Below are 24550 nucleotides of genomic sequence, written 5' to 3'. Positions count from 1 at the left end.
ATTTTTAATCACTGTGTTTATAATCATTTATAATCACACTCTCCGGTGTTTATAATCATTTATAATCACACTCTGGTGTTTATAATCATTTATAATCACTGTGTTTATAATCATTTATAATCACACTCTCCGGTGTTTATAATCATTTATAATCACTGTGTTTATAATCAATTATAATCACACTCTCCGGTGTTTATAATCATTTATAATCACACTCTGGTGTTTATAATCATTTATAATCACACTCTCTGTGTTTATAATCATTTATAATCACACTCTCTGTGTTTATAATCATTTATAATTACTTTCTGGTGTTTATAATCATTTATAATCACACTCTCTGGTGTTTATAATCATTTATAATCACACTCTGGTGTTTATAATCATTTATAATCACACTCTGGTGTTTATAATCATTTATAATCACACTCTGGTGTTTATAATCATTTATAATCACACTCTCTGTGTTTATAATCATTTATAATTACTCTCTGGTGTTTATAATCATTTATAATCACACTCTCTGGTGTTTATAATCATTTATAATCACACTCTGGTGTTTATAATCATTTATAATCACACTCTGGTGTTTATAATCATTTATAATCACACTCTCTGTGTTTATAATCATTTATAATCACACTCTCTGTGTTTATAATCATTTATAATTACTATCTGGTGTTTATAATCATTTATAATCACACTCTCTGTGTTTATAATCATTTATAATTACTATCTGGTGTTTATAATCATTTATAATCACACTCTCCGGTGTTTATAATCATTTATAATCACACTCTGGTGTTTATAATCATTTATAATCACTCTACAGTGTTTATAATCATTTATAATCACTCTCTGGTGTCACCCAGATAAAGATGAGGTTCTCTTCTGAGTCTGGTTCCTCCTGGTTCTTCCTCTTCCATCTCAGAGAGTTTTTCCTCACCACAGTCGCCTCAGGCTTCTCATTAGGATTGATTAGGAATATTCTCATGTTGTGTAAAGCTGCTCTGAGACAATGTCCACTGTTAGAGGCGCTATAGAGCTAATCCAGGTTCAGTGAGGAGACTCTGTAATGCTACAGTATAGAAAGACATTCTAAACAAATCCATGCTTAGAGCCTTGTGGCGACAATTTGACGCACGTGTGTGTGTGTGTGTGTGTGTGTGTGCATGTGTGTGTATGTGTGTCTATACACCAAACGGTGGCGCCAGACACCATTCTTTATTCTTTTCATGTGTTTGTTTGTTACAGACGAGATGAACACCTGATTTCTAGTCTAAAATTATTACCCGAAACTATTCAAATACGTTCTTATTCAAATAAACTTATTTACATCAAAATAACATTCTCTTAAAAATCATATGTTTCTGTTGATGCTGACTCTATTCTGTATAGCTGGACCATTATTTGTGTATTTCCTATTGTAGTACTATATATTGGCATTTTGTGCAAAAACCTCACACAAGTCTCTACAGTCTCTGTGTTGGACTGTTTAAAATATATTTTAGTCCCGAGCCTTAGGAATTACTTCCTCTTATAACTTCCTCATAACTAATGAGACGTATATTTCAACCTGTGATTACAGATCAGGCATAACATTATGACCAGTTCCACAATAAATGTGGAATGAATATGTAAAGAATGATTCACAAAAGTCACATGGACAACTTATGGACTTGAGCTGACAACAGCAAGTAAACACATTCAATACTTTAGACCACAAATGAACACCATGTGTGCAAGTCACCTCAGGAGCGTCATATACATAATTCACTCATTTATGTCTCCAAATGGCTGGCGAAGCATAACACACCAGTCTTGTATATTAATCACACTCTGCCCTTTTATGCATTTTATTATTTGTTTTTCCAAAGATGACATCAGTTTAGTTGTGAAACTTTAACTAGTTCCTGTCCTACTGTAGTCTGAAGATAAGTTTCCCCTGTAATTTCCCCGTTCTGGCCTCTCCACATTATGCAGCCATTGCAGTTTCTAAAGCTGGACTTGTTGTGAAGGGCGAGCCAGTGACTGCTGTGCTTGGTGCTATAGGCAACGCCGGAGAGAAACTATACACAGTGTTCCCATGGTGAGATCTCAAACAGGAGCTGAAGCTTGCAATGCCGTTTACAAGAAAAGCAGTCTGGAAATGGACACCTTTGTATGATTGGTCATACCTGTCAATGGCTTAAACTGGTGAGCAGGTTACTCACCTAACCCAGCACAGTGTTCTGCCCATGAGGAGACACTACACTGACCAGGCATAACCTTATGACCAGTGCCAGGTGAAGTGAATGAGACTGATGATCTCCTCATCATGGCACCTGTTAGTGGGTGGGATATATTAGGCAGCAGGTGAACATTTTGTCCTCAAAGTTGATGTTAGAAGCAGGAAAAATGGACAAGTGTAAGGATTTGAGTGAGTTTGACCAAAAGGGCCAAACTGTGATGGCTAGACCACTGGATCAGAGCATCTCCAAAACTGCATCTCTTGTGGGGTGTTCCCGGTCTGCAGTGGTCAGTATCTATCAAAAGTGACCCAAGGAAGGAACAGTGGTGAACCGGTGACAGGGTCATGGGCGGCTGAGGCTCACTGATGCACGTGGGGAGAGAAGGCTGGCCCGTGTGATCCAATCCAACAGACGAGCTACTGTTCAAACTGCTGAAGAAGTTAATGCTGGTTCTGATAGAAAGGGGTCAGAATACACAGTGCAGGACGGGTCAGGGCTGTTTTGGCAGCACCAACACAATATTAGGCAGGTGGTCATAATGTTATGCCTGATCAGTGTATATGTCTCCAAAAGAGTCTTTTGTTCTGTGCTGCCAATAAGAAAAGCAGCAGACTTCCTGGTTAATTCCGGTCATTGCAGTGAACTAAATTTCTATTAATGTACACTTTTACTGCTTTTTCATTAACAGTGACTCAAAACAAGCAGTGTAAAATTAACCACCCTCTAAAATATTTTACTGTTAATGTTAGAAAATAAAGCAATAGGTCAATATTTAAAGTACATAAGACTAATCCCGGGCCTGACTTACTGTTGAACATTTACAAATATCAGAATGATTTCCATTGGAGTCTATATTAAGTCTACTAGCTCTGTTCTTAGGAAAAGATTCACTGCAGTGTTAATGGATTAATGAACACAGGAAACTGGTGATGTACACACTTGGGGACACGACCTCTAACCCCACCACCCCCATTTTTACCTAGATGTCCACCTGAAGGTCAGTTCATTCAGGTAATCTTTCTACAGGTATTCTTTCACCTGTACCTTTCAGGATGCACATGCTTTTCACAGAAGACATCCTCAGGCATACGTCCTTCAAACCTTAAGCTATAGGATGTAGTGTAGCATTAAAACTCATCAGATGTACATATTTAGTTATTAATGACCACTGTGCATTTACAGTACGTTATTTTATAAAGCTCCTTTAGGAGAGCAAATTAGACCTGCATATGACATGTAGGTTTTTCTTACGTCTTATTACTTTACCTTATAACCTTATGGACTAAAGAGACATCACACCTCCACATGAACGTGTAAGAATGAGTCGACTCTTTGAGTCGATTTATATATATATATATATATATATATATATATATATATATATATATATATATATATATATATATATATATAATATATTTCTATGTCCTTTATTTTTTTTTTTCTTTCTAGGTTTAAGCCATGTTATTATTCATTTATTAATTTCTGCTCCTATTTTTGACCTCTGACTAATCGCTCATTTGAATAGTAAGCCGTGTACTTGACTCTTAGCTGTGAGGATAAGAATAACGTAGAAATAAATAATTTTAATAAAAACACATTGATGTTTTATTGTTAATTCGAATGTAAAGTGACGCTTCATTCAGAAATTTCATTCACATTGCGCGTTTAAAACGCAAACATTAACAAGAACGGGAATGAACCGCCTGGGAGCCGAAGGAGCCGACTCTTAGTGGTGTGGTGAATCAAATGACACGACTCACTGAAAGGAGTCGGTTTATAGGCTCATAACGTCAAAGGCAAATAAACTCACCTGCTGCAGTATCGGTCACGTGACCCAGGGCTTTATTCTGCTCACCTGACACAGAGCGCATGCGTCTGATACAGAATACAAAACAAAAAAATTTCAAAAATCCCCGTGTTCAATATAAAATCCAGCAGTAATAAAGTTCAGCTAATACTTTATAATTGAATTTAATATTATACATGCACAAATCTGTGAAATTGTGTTTTAGAATTAACAACATTTTTATTAGACCATGTACAGACACATACCTCAGGGTTATTGAGATCAGATAACGGATTCAGGAGCACTGGATGTGAAGGTCTCTTCTGTTATTTTAATAAAAAAAGTCTTATATTTGTTATTATTCAATAACCAGAAGTCATAACTCAGCCAAACGATTCAAATCGTTAAGCTTCTTACATTTCTGATGTCCACTTAACTGTCCATTCCAATAAAAATATCTCACTTATATAAGGGCTTGGGAATTGTTTTATGTCATAATACGCAGTGGTGAATAAATAGTCCCCAGTAAAGAAAATGTAAGCGCAAAACAAAGTGCATGTCATGAGTTACTTTTCCCAGCTCATCTCTTGTGGTTGTTAAACTCTAAAGATTTATTAGCAAGGGGTCTTATAATCAGGCACGAACTTGCACTTTGAACTTGGCAAATTCACTCCTTTTGTGTACTGAACTAGTCACTGCAGCTTTAGGGGACGACACCGTTAGGGGGGTTAGACGTGTTTAGGCAGACGGAAAGTGGTAGGATGTTTAACAAAAATCAGATAGACGTGTATGAGAGGAGAGGGTCAAAACAGCAGATACAAGAAGGGTTCATGGAGCCCGAGAGACTGAGCCATGGTTACAGAGGTTACAGATAACGTATCAGTATCAGTATCGTAGAGCATCTCCAAAACTGCAGCTCTTGTGGGGTGTTCCCAATCTGCAGTGGTCAGTATCTATCAAAAGTGGTCCAAGGAAGGAACAGTGGTGAACCGGTGACAGGGTCATGGGCGGCTGAGGCTCACTGATACATGTGGGGAGAGAAGGCTGGTCCGTGTGATCCGATCCAACAGACGAGCTACTGCTGCTCAAACTGCTGAAGAAGTTTATGCTGGTTCTGATAGAAAGGGGTCAGAATACACAGTGCAGGACGGGTCAGGGCTGTTTTGGCAGCAAAAGGGGGACCAACGCAATATTGGTCATAATGTTATACCTGGTGGATTTATATGTGAGAAATAAAGACTTCTTCTAGCACTTGATTAGAAGGTATTAAATTACATATTTGTTTAACAGTAGCTTGGACAATAGTGATGGCTATAATTCCAAAATTTATATTAATGTGCTCATTCCAATACGTTAGCATTTAATACTTCCTCTACCGGTCACTTTACAATGCTTTTGAGAAATGATGGTCCTGATTTCTCATTTTGACCAGAAAAGCATATGTTTGCTTATCTATGTGTATAGCATCACTACATGATCTAACGTGAACTCACAGATGGTTTACACAACGTTATTATCATGATACTGTCATATATCATGACCTGACCTGAGGCTGAACGTTGCAAAACACAACAAACGTGATCTTTCACATAGGTTGCTATCATTTCTGATGGAATAATCTGCAGGTCAAGTCTAAAACGCTGTTTGTAAACCGGCTGAATCAGATTTAGAATGATGAGTATTTCATATTCCATTGTTTTAAATGTTCTATTTAAATCTGAGAAAAGAAGAAGCGATTATTAACGATGTTTAGGATAAGCCAGATACAATCAGTTCTAGGGCCATTTGACAACCTGGGTTACACAGGGAGTGTACCAAAGTAATATTACACAATCTAATTCAATTAAAATTCTATTACATTACTGGTGTTTATGGCAAGAACAGGAATTGGGAATGGTTTAACGTGTGTACTTTAAAAATCATCAAGACAAGACATCAAGAATGCTTCTGAAACTATGGTATATTAGTATTTGTTTTAGTATTAGTATATGCTGTGGTGCTGTGGATTTTTGCTGCCAACACAGCCCTGACCCGTCCTGCACTGTGTATTCTGACCCTTTCTATCAGAACCAGCATTAACTTCTTCAGCAGTTTGAGCAACAGTAGCTCGTCTGTTGGATCGGATCACACGGACCAGCCTTCACTCCCCACGTGCATCAATGAGCCTTGACCGCCCATGACCCTGTCTCCAGTTCACCACTGTTCCTTCCTTGAACCACTTTTGATAGATACTGACCACTGCAGACTGGGAACACCCCAGAAGAGCTGCAGTTTTGGAGATGTTCTGATCCAGTGGTCTAGCCATCACAATTTGGCCCTTTTGGTCAAACTCGCTCAAATCCTTACGCTTGTCCATTTTTCCTGCTTCTAACATCAACTTTGAGGACAAAATGTTGACTTGCTGCCTAATATATCCCACCCACTAACAGGTGCCATGATGAGGAGATCATCAGTCTTATTCACTTCACCTGGCAGTGGTCATAATGTTATGCATGATTGGTGTATGTGAGCTATCTGATTTTATATTGTTTTAAACGTCTATTTTGGTTCCAGATGATAAAACCCTGAAACTGCACTCACTCTCTGTGGTCCGATTTCCTAATGTCAGCCATAATGGTGATCATATTTGTCAGCACAAATACTGAGAAATCAACAATCAGCAATCAGGGAAGAAAATTTTAATCTGACGATATCTATTGTTTTCACAAGTTAATGCTTCCCCTTCGTTGTTCCTCTTGTTTATTGCTGACCTTTTATTATTTTTTTTTATTTACTTCTGCATTCAGATCACTTCAGGTATGAAGTTGACTAATTCTCCTCAAACATCCTTGATGTCTAATCACAAGATTTTTGGCATCTGATTTGATATTTGAGGTAATTCATCTCATTGTACACTGTCTAATCCTGTCAGAAACTGAGAACCGTAAGTCATTAGTTGCTTGAAAATATCTGCTGTTTTACTAGTTTGCTGTTTGCTTTTTGACCGCTACTAAATGTTTCCCATGAACACTTGAGTAATCAAGTGTTCTAGATTCTGGAGTTGATGTGAATGAAACTAGAAACTAGTGCGTTATGTTAGTCAGTGTGGGCATAAATACTCTTCTGTACTTGGAAAAACAGGTTGCTTATCCCAAGTGTATTGTCTCTGTGGTGACTTTGCTTAAGGAAGGTGTGACCAATCTGTTCCTTGGTGTAATACGAAGCTTAGATGAACTCAACTGCAAACACATCCTGTGTAAACGTCTACTCACATACTGTCTGAAAGAAAATTAATAAGACTTTAATGTCAGTAAGTAAGCAAAATGGCCAAATAGTGTGTTAAAGTAAGCAATAAAAGCATGACCAAAAACAAGAATTATGGTGACTATAACCAGTAGTTTCCCATCATTATATGGTGCAGTATTTAATTTTCTGTTCTTCCCTCTACTGTGTAATTCCAATATACACAGATCAGCCATAACATTATGACCACTGCCAGGTGAAGTGAATAAGACTGATGATCTCCTCATCAAGGCACCTGTTAGTGGGTGGGATATATTAGGCAGCAAGTCAACATTTTGTCCTCAGAGTTGATGTTAGAAGCAGGAAAAATGGACAAGCGTAAGGATTTGAGCGAGTTTGACCAAAAGGGCCAAATTGTGATGGCTAGACCACTGGATCAGAGCATCTCCAAAACTGCAGCTCTTGTGGGGTGTTCCCGGTCTGCAGTGGTCAGTATCTATCAAAAGTGCTCCAAGGAAGGAACAGTGGTGAACCGGTGACAGGGTCATGGGCAGTCAAGGCTCATTGATACACGTGGGGAGAGAAGGCTGGCCCGTGTGATCCGATCCAACAGACGAGCTACTGTTGCTCAAACTGCTGAAGAAGTTAATGCTGGTTCTGATAGAAAGGGGTCAGAATACACAGTGCAGGACGGGTCAGGGCTGCTTTGGCAGCAAAAGGGGGCTGACACAATATTAGGTAGGTGATCGGTGTATAGCATATTTGAACTGCTGTTGCATCTACCAGGAAGTCTATAATGAACTCAGACACTACACTGGCTTAATAGTTCCTCATGAGCTCTTGGTTGCTGTTGTAGATGGGACATTATTTACATTTACATTATTTACTGTCCAGTGTCACCCAAATGAGGATGAGGTTCCTTTCTGAACCTGGTTCCTCTCAAGGTTTCTTCCTCAAATCATCTCGGGGAGTTTCTCCTCACCACCCTCACCTCAGGCTTCTCATTAGGGATAAATAGTAACTAACCTTTAAACTTTATAATTTATTTTTTTGTATGTTTCTTCTGTAAAGCTGCGAGTACACCTGAGGTATACAGACACCTTGAAAAACTGTGCACACTTTAAACACGTATTAGATGTTTGTGAATGAATAAGTGACTGAGAGGCAGAGAAGCTTTCAGCCTTTAAATATTTTTAAACTTATCTCCAGTTTTGGCTTAAGATGCAAAACCTAATGACCTTTGTAATGGGATAATCTGCTTCTTGCGTAACTGACACTGCCTTATCGACCACACCGGGGCCGCGGTTAGTGATATTTTATTTTTAACATTTCATTTTGTCACACACACACACACACACACACACACACACACACACACAAAGACCAACATCTATCTATCTATCTATCTATCTATCTATCTATCTATCTATCTATCTATCTATCTATCTATCTATCTATCTATCTATCTCTCTGTCTCTCTCTCTCTCTCTCTCTCTCAGGGGGACACATGAAGGTTCTATGGTAAAAATGACTATCATAACAGGTTCTAAGCAGAGCCCTTTTTAAAAGCTAAGGACTCTTAATTATCCAATAAACCCCTTAGGGAATCCCAGAAGAACCCTTTTTTCTGACAGACTGATAATAATCCTAGTTGTTGCCACTACAGTAATGAAGGTAAGGAACACAACAGAATGAATAATAAAACTCAGAGGTACTTGGCTTCCACCGGACATTGATGTGTGTTACTGAACACCTAACCGCTCTTATATAATCTATCAGATTATGCCATACTGTGCCCTGGAATCAGACACGTTCTCACACTCATTCCCACCCTAGGGCAATTTATACTAACCAATCCACCTTCTAACCTGTTTTTTAGGAGAAATGAGGAAACTGGAGAACCTGCTGGGAAGCCCACCTGGATAGAGACAGTAATCTGAGCTCGGTACTGAACCCTGGACCCTGAGGCTGTAAAGCAGCAACACTACCTACTTTATATATATTTATATATTTTCTGTGCTGTTTATTACAAAGACTTGGACTCAGGTCAGAAGGTGGAGGACACCCTGGACAGCCAACCCATCACAGGGTACACTCATAGACCAATTCACACTCTAAGGACCATTTAAATATACCAACCAGTCTACCAGGCATGCTTTTGGACTGGAAGAGGAAACTGGAGTACCAGGAAAAACAAAAAACAAAGCATAGAGAGAACATGCAAACAGGCAGGAATTAAACCCCCAACAACAAGGTGAGAGGCAAATGTACTAATCCCTAAGCCACAGTGCCTTCCTACAAAGATGTTTTTAATTGTATTTCCATTTCTCTGTGTGATATTAGGGAAATATTCTCTACTATTAAATCTGTGCCCAAACTTTGCCTTTCATAATGAACTTCAATATCTTCTGAATGATCTCGACCAGAAAAAGGTGGCTTGTCCCCTCCAGGTTGGAGGAGTGTTACTCCCTCAAGTGGAGGAGTTTAAGTATCTCTGGGTCTTGTTTACAAGTGAGGGAAGGATGGCGGGGCGCTCCTTTAGAGATAGGGTAAGGAGCTCTGTCACCTGGAAGGAGCTCGGAGTAGAGCCGCTGCTCCTCCACATCGAAAGGGGCCAGTTGAGGTGGCTCTGTTTCGGATGCCTCCTGGACATCTCCCTGGGAAGGTGTTCCTGGCATGCCCCACCGGGAAGAGACACAGGACACGCTGGAGGGACTATGTCTCTCGGCTGACCTGGGAACGCCTCGGAATCCCCCCAGAAGAGTTGGAGGTAGTGTCTAGGGAGAGGGAGGTCTGGGCATCCCTCTGGGCAAGACAATGAATGAATTTCTGAACAGCTTTAGAGTCCTCTCAGTTTCAAACATGTGACCCATCCTAGTCTTAATGACACTTGACTCACTTGAATCAACTCTTATGACTGTGATGATTGTGAGATATAAATTTTTTACTACATGTTTCGGACCGTTGTTGTTTGTTGCAGGACACGTTTTATTTTTGTTTTTAATTTTAGATTTCCCGAAATCACTGGAGATACAAACCTTTATAGATATCTGTAGTGGACACTTCAGAAGAGAGAAGTAAAGAGAGGTGAGGAAATGAAAAACATGATAAGAGGAACTAACTTGTCTCATGGATGTTTCACAACCTTAAATGCAAATCTAAATGGATGAAATGTGTCATTCAGAATGGTGTATATATAATGCTAACAGGCAAATTGGGGTAAAAGGATTAGGGTTCAAGCCCAGGCACCACCAAGCTCCACTGTTGGCCAACTGAGCAAGGTGCTCCTGGGGCGCTTTATCATAGCTACCCCTGTGCCCTGACCCCAACTTCTTCATCTGGGATATGTGAAGAAGAGAAAAAAATTGGGATAGCTGAGTGGTTAAGGTGTTAGACTGTTGGTCAGAAGGTTGAGCGTTTGAGTCCCAGGTCTGCCAGTGCTGGGCCCCTGAGCAAGGCCCTTAACCCTCAGTTGTATAAAATGAGAAAAAATTGTAAGTCGCTCTGGATAAGGGTGTCTGCTAAATGCCCAAAATGTAACTATAAACAAATTCCACTCTGCTGTAATGTATGTGTGGTGATAATAATAAACTCTTCTTCTTCTTCTAAAATTGTTATTGTATAAACACTTCTGGACAAGCCATTATTGGAAAATAATCAACAGTGGAGTGTTAACAGTAACTCTGCATCACACCACCTTGTGTTTTATGATATTGCATAACAAAGTTGTTGTTTTATTTAGCTGATACTTTATGTTAGAATCCCATCAGATACTCCTTAAACATCCTCTCTATCTCTCTCTATCTCCCTTTCTCTCTTTCTCTGAAGGCTTTAGTGTAATTCATTAACCACCACCTCTGGCAAACAATTCGGCTTTTCGACAGTTCTGTGTGGTAAGGACTTGTGTGTTTGTTTTCAGTACACAGCAGCTAAGCAGTCCGTCTTCTTTTGTTGTCAGAGAACACAGAGTAAATATCATCAGTCATTTCAACTGTACACCTTTTCAGGGTTTTTTAATACATCACAAAAGGCTCTCTAGTTCAACAGCATAAACATTTATATAAGAGAATAAAGGACAGCATGACCTGTAGCGCTTCAGGTCCAGTTATTTAACATCATTTATTAGAAGCTTATTACAATAAAAAATAAAATAAAAGCTGCAAACAAGTTTAAATAAAAACACAAACACAAAAACGTCCATTTAAATGGAAGAAATCTGAAATAATGTAGGTTTCAGTCATCAGCATGTGAGACTTGAGAGTCTACGCCTGGTCTGATTTCCATAAGCAAATTCATGTAAAAAAGCAGTGTGTCCTTTTCTTCCTGAGTCTAGTTTTCGAAAAGCATAGCAAGGTTTAAAGATACGACAAAAAGGTGTACAAAAATGTAATGAGAAGCAACAATTCTCACTCAGCGGGTACAGTCTTAAAAAAAAACTACTCCAAACACACAGAGCACACACAGTACAAAGCAAATATGAACAGCGTAACACAGCCCTTCATCTCGGAGTCTACTCAGAAGATTCTCAAGAAGTCTTCCTTCATTTAATCTTTACCTGTCTTTTAAAGAACTTCACACATAGTCCTTCCCGTAGCCACTGGTGGAGCGAGGAGCGTTATAGGCTTTTTTCGGGGGCTTGTACCTGGTGTCGCGTGGTGGACAGGTGCAGCATAGCAACGCTCCTCCGAAGATGAGAAGGACAGCAGCCCCGAAGCCTATGTACAGCGATGCTCCCAACTCCCTGCGCTGAGTGGACGGCACCAACGGGTTGTAGAAATCCTGAACGACGGTGCTGGAGGTCCAGGACACCGGGATGAGCGTCAGGAGGCCAGAGAGGATGAAGCAGACACCAGAGACGATCATGACCTTGGCCTTGGACGACTCGTCCTCAATGCAGTTGGTGCACTTTGCCCCCATGATGGAGATCAGTAAACCCAGCACACCCAGGATGATGGAAATGATGCACATAGCCCGGGCCGCCTGAAGGTCCTGAGGAAGCGCCAGCATGGAATCGTACACTTTACACTGCATCTGTCCGGTGCTCTGAACCACACAGCTCATCCAGATGCCTTCCCAGATGACTTGTGCTGTGACGATGTTAGCTCCAATAAAAGCTGTGACCTTCCACATAGGCAGAGCACAGGTTACAATAGATATGATCCAGCCTAGTACACCCAGGGAAATGCCCCCAAGTTCCATTCCCATTGACATGGTGAGTTGTAAGTGCTCTGGCAAAGGCAAAAAAAATTAAAAAACCAAGACAGCCTCTTTGTGTGTCTATACAAAGTGGAGGTACTGTGGGGAAAACAAGCTCCTTTTATATTCCCATAGCAGTGTGTGAGGTGGGAGGAGGCGGTTCTTACTGTGATGACATCATGCAGAGAGAGGCAGGAGGCAGGTGGTTCCATACACAGAGTATCACCTGTCTCCATCTGGGAGGAAGGACACTGAGAAAAAGGGTAAATAAAACCATTGCTAAGTATTTACTTTAATCAGCTATTAAAAGCCGTAAATGTGTTTAGACTAATAATAGAGGGATAAAACTGGTGCTCACACAATTCACAGCCAAATCAATCACAGATCACTTTAAATAAATAGTCTTTTACGTAACAGCTCCCCTCGGTTTGATCAAATGATTAATGGGGTAAATTCTGTGCCTCAAATAAATATTCAAAAAATATTCAACTTCCATTAATGTCACCAGATTTATCTGGATTAATCGACACTTACATAGCTAGTATTTTTTCTCACACACACACACACACACAAATATCCCACACCTAGTTGTAGACTAGCATTTTGCAGAACCACCTTTTGCTGCAAAGAAAGCTTTAAGTTACTTTAAGGGGTAAAGTTCTGCAAGCTTTACAAACTGTTTAAGAGAGATATTCATCCATTCTTACCAGCAGATTTCCGTCCAGTTTGTTCAGGTCGGTTTAGATGTTGTTTGTTGACAGTAATATTTAACATTGTCACAGATCTGGACTTTGACTTTGTCACTGTAGAACATTCACTTTGTTGTTTTTAACTGTTCCTGCATTGCTTTGGCCTTGTGTTTGGGAACACTGTGCTGCTGAAGAGAAGTGTAGTTTAAAGCAGGTTTTAGTAAACTAAAGCAAAGTTTGATCCGATCCAACAGACGAGCTACTGTTGCTCAAATTGCTGCAGAAGTTAATGCTGGTTCTGATAGAAAGGGGTCAGAATACTGTACACAGTGCAGGACAGGTCAGGGCTGTTATTTGGCAGCAAAAGGGGGATCAACACAATGTTAGGCAGGTGGTCATAATGTTATGCCTGATTAGTGTAATATTACCCTGTATTTTTTTTTGTTTCCATCCAATATTCCTTACGGGTTCCGAGGACAAAAAATATCCCCAGACCATGATGCCACATTACAAAGTCAGCTAGTACCAGCGAGCATTTTTCATGGAAAAGTTATACTAATATATTCATCTCTTTTATTTTCAGGTACAGTGTGGGAGCTGCAAGAGACTGGCACAGAATAGTCTAAATGTGTTTATGTGCAAATTAAATAGGTGGTGAACAAATGAATTCTTTAAAATAGTTTATGATGGTATTTCTCTGTATCATTTGAATTGATTACAATCTACAGCCCTATGTGGTCTTATTTAGTCCAGATTTCTATTAATAATAACTATTGTTTTGTATTTTTTTAGTATTATGTGCCTCTGTGTTGTATGACTTTAAACTTTTGAAATGATTTTTTATTAACATTTATATTCTTTTTTTATATACTGTATAGTTCTGCATTGATTATAAATGATCTCAAGAACTAATCTTTAGGGTGAGGTTGTAACATCTGTCCAGGAACTACAGATTGTTGTTCTTTCAGCTGCTCCCTGTTTGGATCATCTGGTCCTCATGTTTCGATTTGGCTCAGGTTTTACACTGGATGACCTTCCTGACACAACTCTCCTATTTTATCCGGGCTTGGGACTGGCACTGAGAGTTAACTCTTTAGTGGCTGGGTTAGCGCCGTGCACGGGAATTGAACCCGGGCCGCTGGGCCACCAGGAGGCTTATCCAGGAACTACAGATTAAAAACTGTAAATCATCCTACCTGTTTATTTTATACTGGTAGGACAATCTGGTGAGGGATTCCACACTGTCAAATCTTGCCTCCATTGCCTATTAAGAATCTTCTGCAGTGTTACACAGAATTATTTTATGTAGTCAAAGACGCAGAGCAGAAACCAGTGGGATTTTTTGATGAGCTACCATGGATCGATAGATATAGCTAGGAAAATCTGACAAGGTAGGACAAATCCAAAGAATTTCACTGCATTTCACTGTAGAGATGCTAATAATTGAGGTATGACCTGTGCTATGTTTGTTGATCAATCTTGGTCTCAAAACACACATCTTCACTGGGTCTCTCACTCACATGGCTCTTCTTGGCTCTTCAATGGTTTCTTGCTAGCCACACCTTCCATACAGTCCTGGTTTACACAGAGCTCTTAAATATATAGACTGGTTTACTTTCTCACAGTTACTGTCCTCTGTAACTCGTTCAGACTGGTTACTGGTCTTGCTGTGGTTTCCCCTATCAGCCTCTGTCATGTTTTGTAGGTGCTGGGATATCTAAACTCTTAGAAATAATTTTATGCCTTATTCATATGTTGTGAATATAAATGATTATGCTCCTTGGCCTTCGTTTTCACACCTTTCCTTCAGACTGACACTGTGTGATGTCAGAGACAGTTAAAATGGGAGCTGTTTTAAGATTTTACAGGTGAAGACGTTTTATATAATTTAATTGTGTCCTTGTGAAGAATGTACACTATATTGCCAAATGTTTTGGGACACCCCTCCAAATCATTGAATTCAGGTGTTGTTTTTCAGGGGTTGGGCTCGGCCCCCTAGTTCCAGTGAAAGGAAGGGGTATGTTGGCCCCTTCCGGTTCCAACATGACTGCACACCAGTGCACAAAGCAAGGTCTATAAAGACATGGATGAGTGAGTTTGGTGTGGAGGAACTTGACTGGCCTGCACCAGTCTGCCTTTAGATGCACATGAATGGAGTTATCCCGCCCTTTGCAGATATAACAGCTTCAACTCTTCTGGGAAGGCTTTCCACAAGGTTTAGGAGTGTGTTTATGGGAATTTTGACCATTTCTCTAGAAGTGCATTTGTGAGGTCAGGCACTGATGTTGGACGAGAAGGTCTGGCTCACAGTCTCCGCCCTAATTCATCCCAAAGGTGTTCTGTGGGGTTGAGGTCAGGACTCTGTGCAGGACAGTCAAGTTCCTCCACACCAAACTCACTCATCCATGTCTTTATGGATCTTGTTTTGGTCACTAGTGTGCAGTCATGTTGGAACAGGAAGGGGTCATCCCCAAACTGTTCCCACAAAGAGCATGAAATTGTCCAAAATGTCTTGGTATGAAGCTGAAGTATTAAGAGTTCCTTTCACTGGAACTAAGAGGCCGAGCCTAAACCCTGAAAAACAACACCTGAATTCAACGATTTGGAGGGGTGTCCCAAAACTTTTGATATAGTGTATATATATATGTATATATATATATATATATATATATATATATATATATATATATATATATATAAAATCAGTCAAGCCAATTTAAAGTCATATTAAGAGTTAATACACCTAAAATATCCTCTATAGCCCAAAATATTCTTAACTAATCTGCTCATAATCAATGATTATAACAAAGCTGTCCAATGCATATTGCTAAGCTGTGTAATGATTAGTTACTGCCATAGCTCTATCAGCTATCAGCAGTGACTGTTATCACACTCTGTACTGTATAACCTGCCAAAGAAGCCACTGGTATCTCCGCCATTAAATAAGCTACAGTATCTCACAAAAGTGAGTACACCCCTCACATTTCAGCAACCACTTTATTATATCTTCTCAATGGACAATACTACGGAAATGAAAATTGGATATATTTTAGAGTAGTCAATGTGCAGCTTGTATAACAGTATAGATTTAATGTCCTCTAACAATAACTCAACATACAGAGTTTATTGTCTAAATAACTGGCAACGAAAATGAGTACACCCTAAGTGAACACGTCAAAACTGTATCCAAAGTGTCAATATTTTGCGTGAGCACCATTGTTATCTAGCACGGCCTTAATCCTCCTGGGCATGGAATTCACCAGAGCTGCACATGCTGTTGCTGGGATCCACTTCCACTCCTCCATGATGATATATCATGATATATATATATAATATCACAGAGCTGCTGGATGTTAGACACATGGCGCTTCTCCATCTTCCTCTTGAGGATGCCCCACAGGTGCTCAATAGGGTTCAGGTCTGGAGACATACTTAGCCACTCCATCACCTTCACCTTTAGCTTCCTCAGTAAGGCAGTTGTCATCTTGGCGGGAGGGCATCATGTTTTGCTTCAGAATGTCACAGTACATGCTGGAATCCATGTTTCCCTCAATGAACCGCAGCCCCCCAGTACCAGCAGCACTCATGCAGCCCCAGACCATGATGCTACCACCACCATGATTAACCGTAGGGAAGAAACAATTTTCTTGGTACTCCTGACCAGGGCATCGCCACACATGCTAGACAACATCTGACCCCAACAAGTTTATCTTAGTCTCATCAGACCACAGGACATGGTTCCAGTAATTCATGCTCTTGGTCATTCAGCAAACTGTTTGTGGGCTTTCTTGTAAGTCAGCTTCAGAAGAGGCTTCCTTCTGGGATGACGGCCATGGAAACCAACTTGTTGCAGTTTGCATGGTTAAACGATGTACAGCTGTTATCAGTTAGGGTGTACTCACTTTTGTTGCCAGCTATTTTGACAATAATGTCTGTATGTTGAGTTATTTTCAGAGGACAGTAAATCTATACTGCTGTAGCTAGCATTACAGCAAGGAATTGTAAAATAGTTTGCAATAGTGTTTGTGTGTGTGTGTGTGTGTGTGTGTTATCTTATCTTTAAAAAAAAAACTAGAATCAGAACTGATGAAGGAAGTTTGGAAGACATTTTGGCTTTAAAAAAAAGCCTAAAAATCTGGTTTCTAAACTACTCTGACACACCGACATTTTGAAACTGTTCATATATTTCACAGAAACAACTAACTGTAAATCTTTTTAGTTATTTTCTAACTTTACCTTAGACCAACTTCCTGTACAGATCATTTCCCTTAAGGAAATGGTCCCTAACCAAACACTGCGGTAAAACTCTCAGGCTGCCGGTGGACTGCTGCTCAGTCAAGTCATTATTGGAGAGCTGCAGGTCATAATGAAATGGACATGAACGTCATCAGTTCAGTTTGTAACGCCGTTTCTCAGTGATGCCTCTGTGCCAGGGGGCAGCGATAGAGGGTGGTGTGTTAGTTATATACTGTATATGTGATTCTTAGTGAAAATAACCTACATTGCAGAATGAACACCCTCTAATTGGGGTATAATGAAGAAGAAGAAGATTCTATTCTAGTTTTAATCAAACTGACAACACTCCAAGCATATCTACTTTCTGTAGAGCGACTCTGGTTGTAGCTTAAGGACTATTTTCTTTCTTATTTCATTTTTCTTTCCAAGAACACAAAGTGCTTGAACCTGTTGTGTATCTCAGGGTTACAGTGACTACTGTTTATAATAAAACATTTCTATTTCTGTAATATGGTTAAATAGAAAATAGATGAAACGCCTGTATAGACAGATGAGTCCATCTATTTTGCACACACAAACAGGGTACATGTGTTTTCTCAGACTATATCTCTTATCAAAAACTTTTCACTCTTCTTCACTTAATGATAATAAAAAAATGTCTGGAGTTAGCACCCAGAAACAACAAGAGGTTATGTGACATGCCTAATATTTCAGATTTAAACTGTGTCCTGATGATTAAAATCATTATTTTATACAGATCAGGAAAATGAGAAGATGTGGAATTTGCTTTCATAAATGACTCATAAGATTTTTTTTTCCATTTACAATGTTTATAATCACCCCTTTCTGATCACACACTGTAATAAGCACGTATTGTGAAAAGTACCAGGTCAAAAATACAGATGCCAAAAAAGTTCAGGGATTTTAAAACCTTTAAGAGATTTGTTTTATTTTATTTTATGGTATCATGACCATAGAAGAATCATAACATTATGAATAGGTGAAGTGAATAAGACTGAGTATCTCCTCATCATGGCACCTGTTAATGGGTGGGATATATTGTTGATGAATCAAAGTTGATGTTAGAAGCAGGAAAAATGGACAAGCGTAAGGATTTGAGCGAGTTTGACCAAAAGGGCCAAATTGTGATGGCTAGACCACTGGATCAGAGCATCTCCAAAACTGCAGCTCTTGTGGGGTGTTCCCGGTCTGCAGGGTGTTCCTGGTCTGCACCCTGTGGGATGTTCCTGGTCTGTTCCTGGTCTCCAGGGTGTTCCTGGTCACGGGCGGCCAAGGCTCATTGATGCACGTGGGGAGAGAAGGCTGGCCCGTGTGATCCGATCCAACAGACAAGCTACTGCTGCTCAAATTGCTGAAGAAGTTAATGCTGGTTCTGATAGAAAGGGGTCAGAATACACAGTGCAGGACGGGTCAGGGCTGTTTTGGCAGCAAAAGGGGAACCAACACAATAATTAAGCAGGTGGTCATAATGTTATGCCTGGTCTGTGTATATATCCTGTATTAGAACTCATTTGAAGTCATATGAATAATTAGGAATAACGTATTGGTATTGTTGTGCTAAAAAGAACCAATTAATCGATTGATGATTAATATTTAAAATAAAAATGTATTTTTATTTTAAGACACTCTAGAATATTTCAGCTAAAGATGTATTTATAGGAATTATGGTGGTGTCTGTATTAAGCACTGATGAAAAGGAAAAAAAAAATAAAAATCCCATGTCAAATATTTATGTGTTCTACAGTGAAACTGGTTCCCATGGAAGCACTGAGATAATGTTCAATTTTTCTAGTGCCCAATTCTTTTAAAGATGTTGTTGGATCTTTACTGTGTCATAGGGCCGGAAACTGGGCTGGAAATTTTGCTAACATGGTTATAGTTTTTATCAGAGATCTGCACTGCAAGTGATACTGAAACTCCATGTGTAAGAAACACATTTACATTGTGGTTACACTGCTGCATACCAGTGAGGTTCTATATGCTGTCTGCCACCTATATAAACAGCAAGTATTGTGGCTAAAGTTTGACATGCTAAATGCTAAATCTTTGATAATAGCTTTACTCTTGTCCCTGGTTTATAGAAACTAGGGCTGTCAATCGATTAAAATATTTAATTGCAATTAATCGCACGATTGTCATGAGTTAACTCGTGATTAATCGCAATTTAATTGCACATTTTTATCTGTTCTAAATGTACCTTAAATTAATACTTAGTTTTTAATACTCTAATCAACATGGGCATGGACAAATACTGAAATGTATGTTGTTTATTATTAGTGGAACCATACTCAACATAGAGCATGGAGACTAGACATGTTTCAAAGGTCATAGATATTTTTCAAAGAACTTGTTCATGTCTATTAAACACATGGGGAAAAAAGAACATAGAAAACAATGACTTCTTTCTTTGCACTGAGATATTTACTTACACAAACCTGTTAACATTTTCAGATCACTTCTTCTAAACATGCAAAGTGTACATTTATTACTGAAACCACCTTAAATATAGAGCATAAAGAACATAGACATGTTTTTCAAATAACTTGTTCATGACAAACACATGAAGAAAAGAACAGAACACAGGTTCACATGACATCACTGAAAACAATCTAGTGTTGTCTGCCTTTGGCGAGGGGCAGGAGAGGGGCACGAGAGGGGCAAGAGAGGGGCAGGAGAGGGGCAGGAGAGGGGCACGAGAGGGGCAAGAGAGGGGCACGAGAGGGGCAGGAGAGGGGCAGGAGAGCTCTCTGTATCAGCTGTATGCTTCGCCATCAAGTGATATTTTAATCTCGAGGTGCTGCGGTGAGAACTTAATTCACATCCACAATAAATGCAGACTTTTGTCTTGTCGACAGAACCATCAGACATCCTTTTATATATAAAGAAGACGTTTTTATTTCTCAATTTCGGCTAGCTGCAGCATCTCCTATTTCCCAGACTACGGGCAAGGCCGAGGGTCAAAAAAGAAAATGCGCGCTGCGTTAATCGTACCTTAATAAAATTAGTGCCGTTAAAATGTATTTGCGTTAACGCATTAATAACGCGTTCATTTTGACAGCCCTAATAGAAACCTTTATAAAACATAAACTGCGCTTTAATGAAAGATGAAAAATCGTGTGATAATGACCAGGAGTGGGGTTGCTTAAATAAGCATGTCAGTAATAAATATTTACAATGAGAGACTAATGAGAGTTGATGAGAAATTCTTCATGACTTTCTGATGTTTTCAAGATCCAGGTATCCCTGACACCTTGTTCACCGGACCATGGCACGCATTCAATAAATACACACCCTGTTCCTGTCAGTATTTTTGACTCAATTTCAAAGAACTTTTTTTTATTTTTAAATGTTGCTAGCAAAAGTATTCAACTCATAAGTGCTCCAGATTAAAGATACACTATACTGTCAAAAGTTTTGGGACACCCCTCCAAATCATTGAATTCAGGTGTTGTTTTTCAGGGGTTGGACTCGGCCCTTTAGTTCCAGTGAAAGGAACTCTTAATGCTTCAGCTTCATACCAAGACATTTTGGACAATTTCATGCTCTTTGTGGGAACAGTTTGGGGATGACCCCTTCCTGTTCCAACACCAGTGACCAAAGCTAGGTCCATAAAGACATGGATGAGTGAATTTGGTGTAAACATAAACACACTCCTAAACCTTGTGGAAAGCCTTCCCAGAAGAGTTGAAGCTGTTATAGCTGCAAAGGGGGGGACAACTCCATATTACATTCATGTGCATGTAAAGGCAGACATCCCAAAACTTTTGGCAATATAGTGTATATCAGTAATTATATCAGTTGATCAGTAATTGTTAATATGAGCTCTTTAAGTTCCATAATTAGAAATTATACATTTAAAGGAGTCTAAGCTAAAATGTTGAAGTGTATTTATTGTAATATTTTGATCATTCACATCTTCTTTGCTTGGTAGTACATTCAAACATTATTGAAACATAATTTGATCACAACTGCAAAAACAGTCAATTACGTTTACTGAATAATAAAGGTCTAAAAATGGAAAACTCTGGAAAAATGGAATATTTTTACAATGGATCACAATATCAACAGTCCAAGGGTCAAAAAAGAGAAAAAACTACTTAACCTACTCTTTTTTCACTTACCCTGTGTCTATATTGATACTGAGACATATGGTTCAATGTTAAGAAAGAATGACATAATGTATATTTAAAAAAAAGAATGTCCAGAAAACAAGAATAAATATTCATTTCAGACTGTCCAGTAGATGGATGTGTGGTGTATAAACACACTCCAGGTAAAACATGACCAGCTTGGGACACCTGTGCTCAGATGCCTCTACTGCACTCTAATGCAGCTGAGATACCTTCAGACATAGTCTTTCCTGCTGTAAGAGCTGGGAGCCACTGAGCGGTTAGTCATGGTATAAGCCACGCGGCCTGCAGGAACATACTTCATTTCCCTTTCTGTAGGCGGACAGCTGCAACACAAAATCGAGCCTCCAACCAGCAACATGGCCGCAGCACCCCAGCCCAAATACAGTGAGGCACCAATCTCCATCTTCTGTGCCTCAGGCACTAGTGGACTGTAGAATTCCCGAACAATGGTATTGGCCGACCAGGAGACAGGGATAAGTTGCGTGACGGCTGCAGTTATGAAGGTGACACCAGAAATGATCATCACGCGGGCTTTGGCTGCCTCGTCCTCGATGCAGTTGGTGCACTTAGCTCCCATGATGGACACCAGAAGAGCCAGGACGCCCAGGACAATGGCCACTATGGTCAGAGCTCGGGCGGCTTGCAGGTCCTGAGGGAGAGCCAGAATGGAGTCGTAGACTTTACACTGCATCTGTCCGGTACTCTGAAACACACAGCTCATCCAAATGCCCTCCCAGTAAACCTGAGCTGTGATGATGTTGTTACCGATGAATGCCGTGACCCTCCACATGGGGAGTGCGCAGCACACGATGCTGAGGATCCAGCCGAGAACAGACAGAGATATTCCCACAATCTCCAGCCCCAATGCAGCCATAATATCCTTGTTTCTCCGGTTAACTTAGAACTGATCACTCTTTCTTACTTTCCTTCAGACAATTAGGTCAGTAATCCCGGAATCTCAGCAGAACTAATGAAAGATAGGAGCATGTCCTGATTCACTGTGTTATGTCGTGTTCAGAAAGAGATGTTTGCGATCTGGCTGCCCGTGGACCTGCCCTTGTAATCTTTATAATGCGGAGAGTAAAAAAACCTGAACTACCCAAGAGGTGATAAGGTGCCACTCGGGCATTGGTTGGCCTTCTTCGGTTCTGATATTTCAATTATCCTTTGGCCAATAGCACAGTTTCAGCAACGGTTTGTTTATTGAACGGAACTGCAGGATAATGAACAGCCTAGGCTTGGCTTGTTACCTGATGGTTAATGGTTAGCTAGTCTCACTGGTGTTGGCAGATGTATAAAACAAGACTTCTGGGAAGTTTCGCTCTGCTCTCCTTCCTGTATATTAAAAATAACCGTCTTTGAGCTTTATGCAAGTACTATTAGCACTGAACAAAATACGCTGTGAATGTGTTAGTATTACAGATTTAGAGTCAGCACCATACCACCGGTCTCAAGTTTTTATGCACTGAGAATGATCTCTAAATGAAATCTAGTCTAGAAGTATAGAATATAAAACAATTTTATACCAGACCATAAAAACTAGGAGGGGAATGAATCATCTCTATAAAGACGTGTATTATGTGCACAGAAATTTATGGGTATGTTTTGAAAAGCAGACTGCTTCTGTTGCAAAATTCAGTTAAACATTTAACTGGTACTGAAGATATTAAAGCAACACTTTCAGTGCTCTTTCAGTCACTTCACATTCATTTACACATGATCTTCTGCTGTTCTGCCTCAAGGATGAATGTGTTGTCAAGTCTGAGATGCTCTCTTGCTTACTGCAATTGTACAGCGTGATTATATGAGTTACTCTAGCCTTTCGGGTCATCTTGAACGAATTCGGTCACCGACCACAGAACTGCGTAAACTCTAGATAATGTTTGTGCGACCCAAACCTGCTGGCCATACCATATGTGCACTGATTGGATAATTGCTTAAATGACTTAAGTAGCCTTTATTTGTCACATATACATTTCTGCACAGTGAAATTTTCTTCACATATCCCATCCTTGGAGGTTGGGGTCAGAGCACAGGGTCAGCCATGATGCAGTGCCCTGGAGCAGGGTGGGCTGGGGGCCTTGCTCAAGGGCCCAACAGTGGCAGCTTGGCGGTGCTGGGGCTTGAACAACCCAGAGTCTTAACCACTTGAGCTACCACCGACTGAGTAAGAATACAGGTAGGTGTTCCTAATATCATCAAATGCTCAGTGAGTGTAAGTTGTGTCTTGGTTTTATTTATTTATTTATTTATTTAAGGGTTTGCCATGTCCTGCTACAGCACAATAACTGTATAACACTGAATAATTTTCCTGTCCATCAAAAATATAAAATGATATATTCAATAAATTTACTTTTTTTTTTTTCAGCAGAATAAATACTATGATTCCATAAAATATCCTAATGAGTAAGCTTAGAGGCTTAAAAGCTTAAAAGCATAAAATATACATATGATTTCTGTCATGTTGAGGCCTGAAAAGAAGTATGCTGTTATGTAAACAAAATTGATTTGTTCATTAATTTTATTCTTATCACTTATATTTGATTACATGTTGTACTATTTGCACTATATTCATGTAAGCACAAACTAAACATTTACAAATTCTGATAACATTTAGCCTTTCAAATGAGCTTTATCTTGAGTCTGGCAGAATGCAAACCACCAGATATTTGCATTGCACATTATGACAGATTAAAAACTGATTACGAACCAGACGAGGAGGAACTGAAACCAGGTCCAACATAATAGCAAGCTGAATAATAATAATAAATTACGATTATGGAACATTACTACGTTCAAAACTACTGTTAGCGAGACTGTGTACACATCAGGGTATCAGGGTTAAAAAGCCCAATACACCGATCAGGCAAAACATTATGACCAGTGCCAGGTGAAGTGAATAAGATCTCCTCATCATGGCACCTGTTAGTGGGTGGGATATATTAGGCAGCAAGTCAACATTTTTTCCTCAAAGTTGATGTTAGAAGCAGGAAAAATGGAGAAGCGTAAGGATTTGAGCGAGTTTGACCAAAA

General features: G+C 39.6%; 1 protein-coding gene across 1 annotated transcript; it reads right to left on the bottom strand.

The window, feature by feature from the left end:
• Positions 1 to 11281: 11281 nt before the first annotated feature.
• LOC131369452 (claudin-3-like) lies at positions 11282 to 22579 on the bottom strand. The gene is made up of 2 exons (XM_058416107.1): positions 21899 to 22579; positions 11282 to 12458 (listed from the first exon to the last, which is right to left on the bottom strand). Exons 1-2 carry the CDS (start codon positions 22389 to 22391, stop codon positions 11815 to 11817), a joined length of 1137 nt encoding a protein of 378 aa, XP_058272090.1. The 5' UTR covers positions 22392 to 22579; the 3' UTR covers positions 11282 to 11814.
• Positions 22580 to 24550: the final 1971 nt, after the last annotated feature.

Source organism: Hemibagrus wyckioides, linkage group LG18, assembly GCF_019097595.1.
Source record: "Hemibagrus wyckioides isolate EC202008001 linkage group LG18, SWU_Hwy_1.0, whole genome shotgun sequence".
Classification (NCBI taxonomy): domain Eukaryota; kingdom Metazoa; phylum Chordata; class Actinopteri; order Siluriformes; family Bagridae; genus Hemibagrus; species Hemibagrus wyckioides.
Note: the sequence above shows the minus strand (reverse complement) of the source record. Positions and strands in the feature narration are given on the sequence as shown.

Bases quoted from the DNA above. Each gene is read 5' to 3' on its own strand.
- LOC131369452 (XM_058416107.1), bottom strand. From the start codon at position 22,391: ATGGCTGCATTGGGGCTGGAGATTGTGGGAATATCTCTGTCTGTTCTC. The intron at 12,459-21,898 runs ATTTGGGCTGGG...AGCACTTACAAC, and splicing joins GGAGATTGGTGCCTCACTGT to TCACCATGTCAATGGGAATG.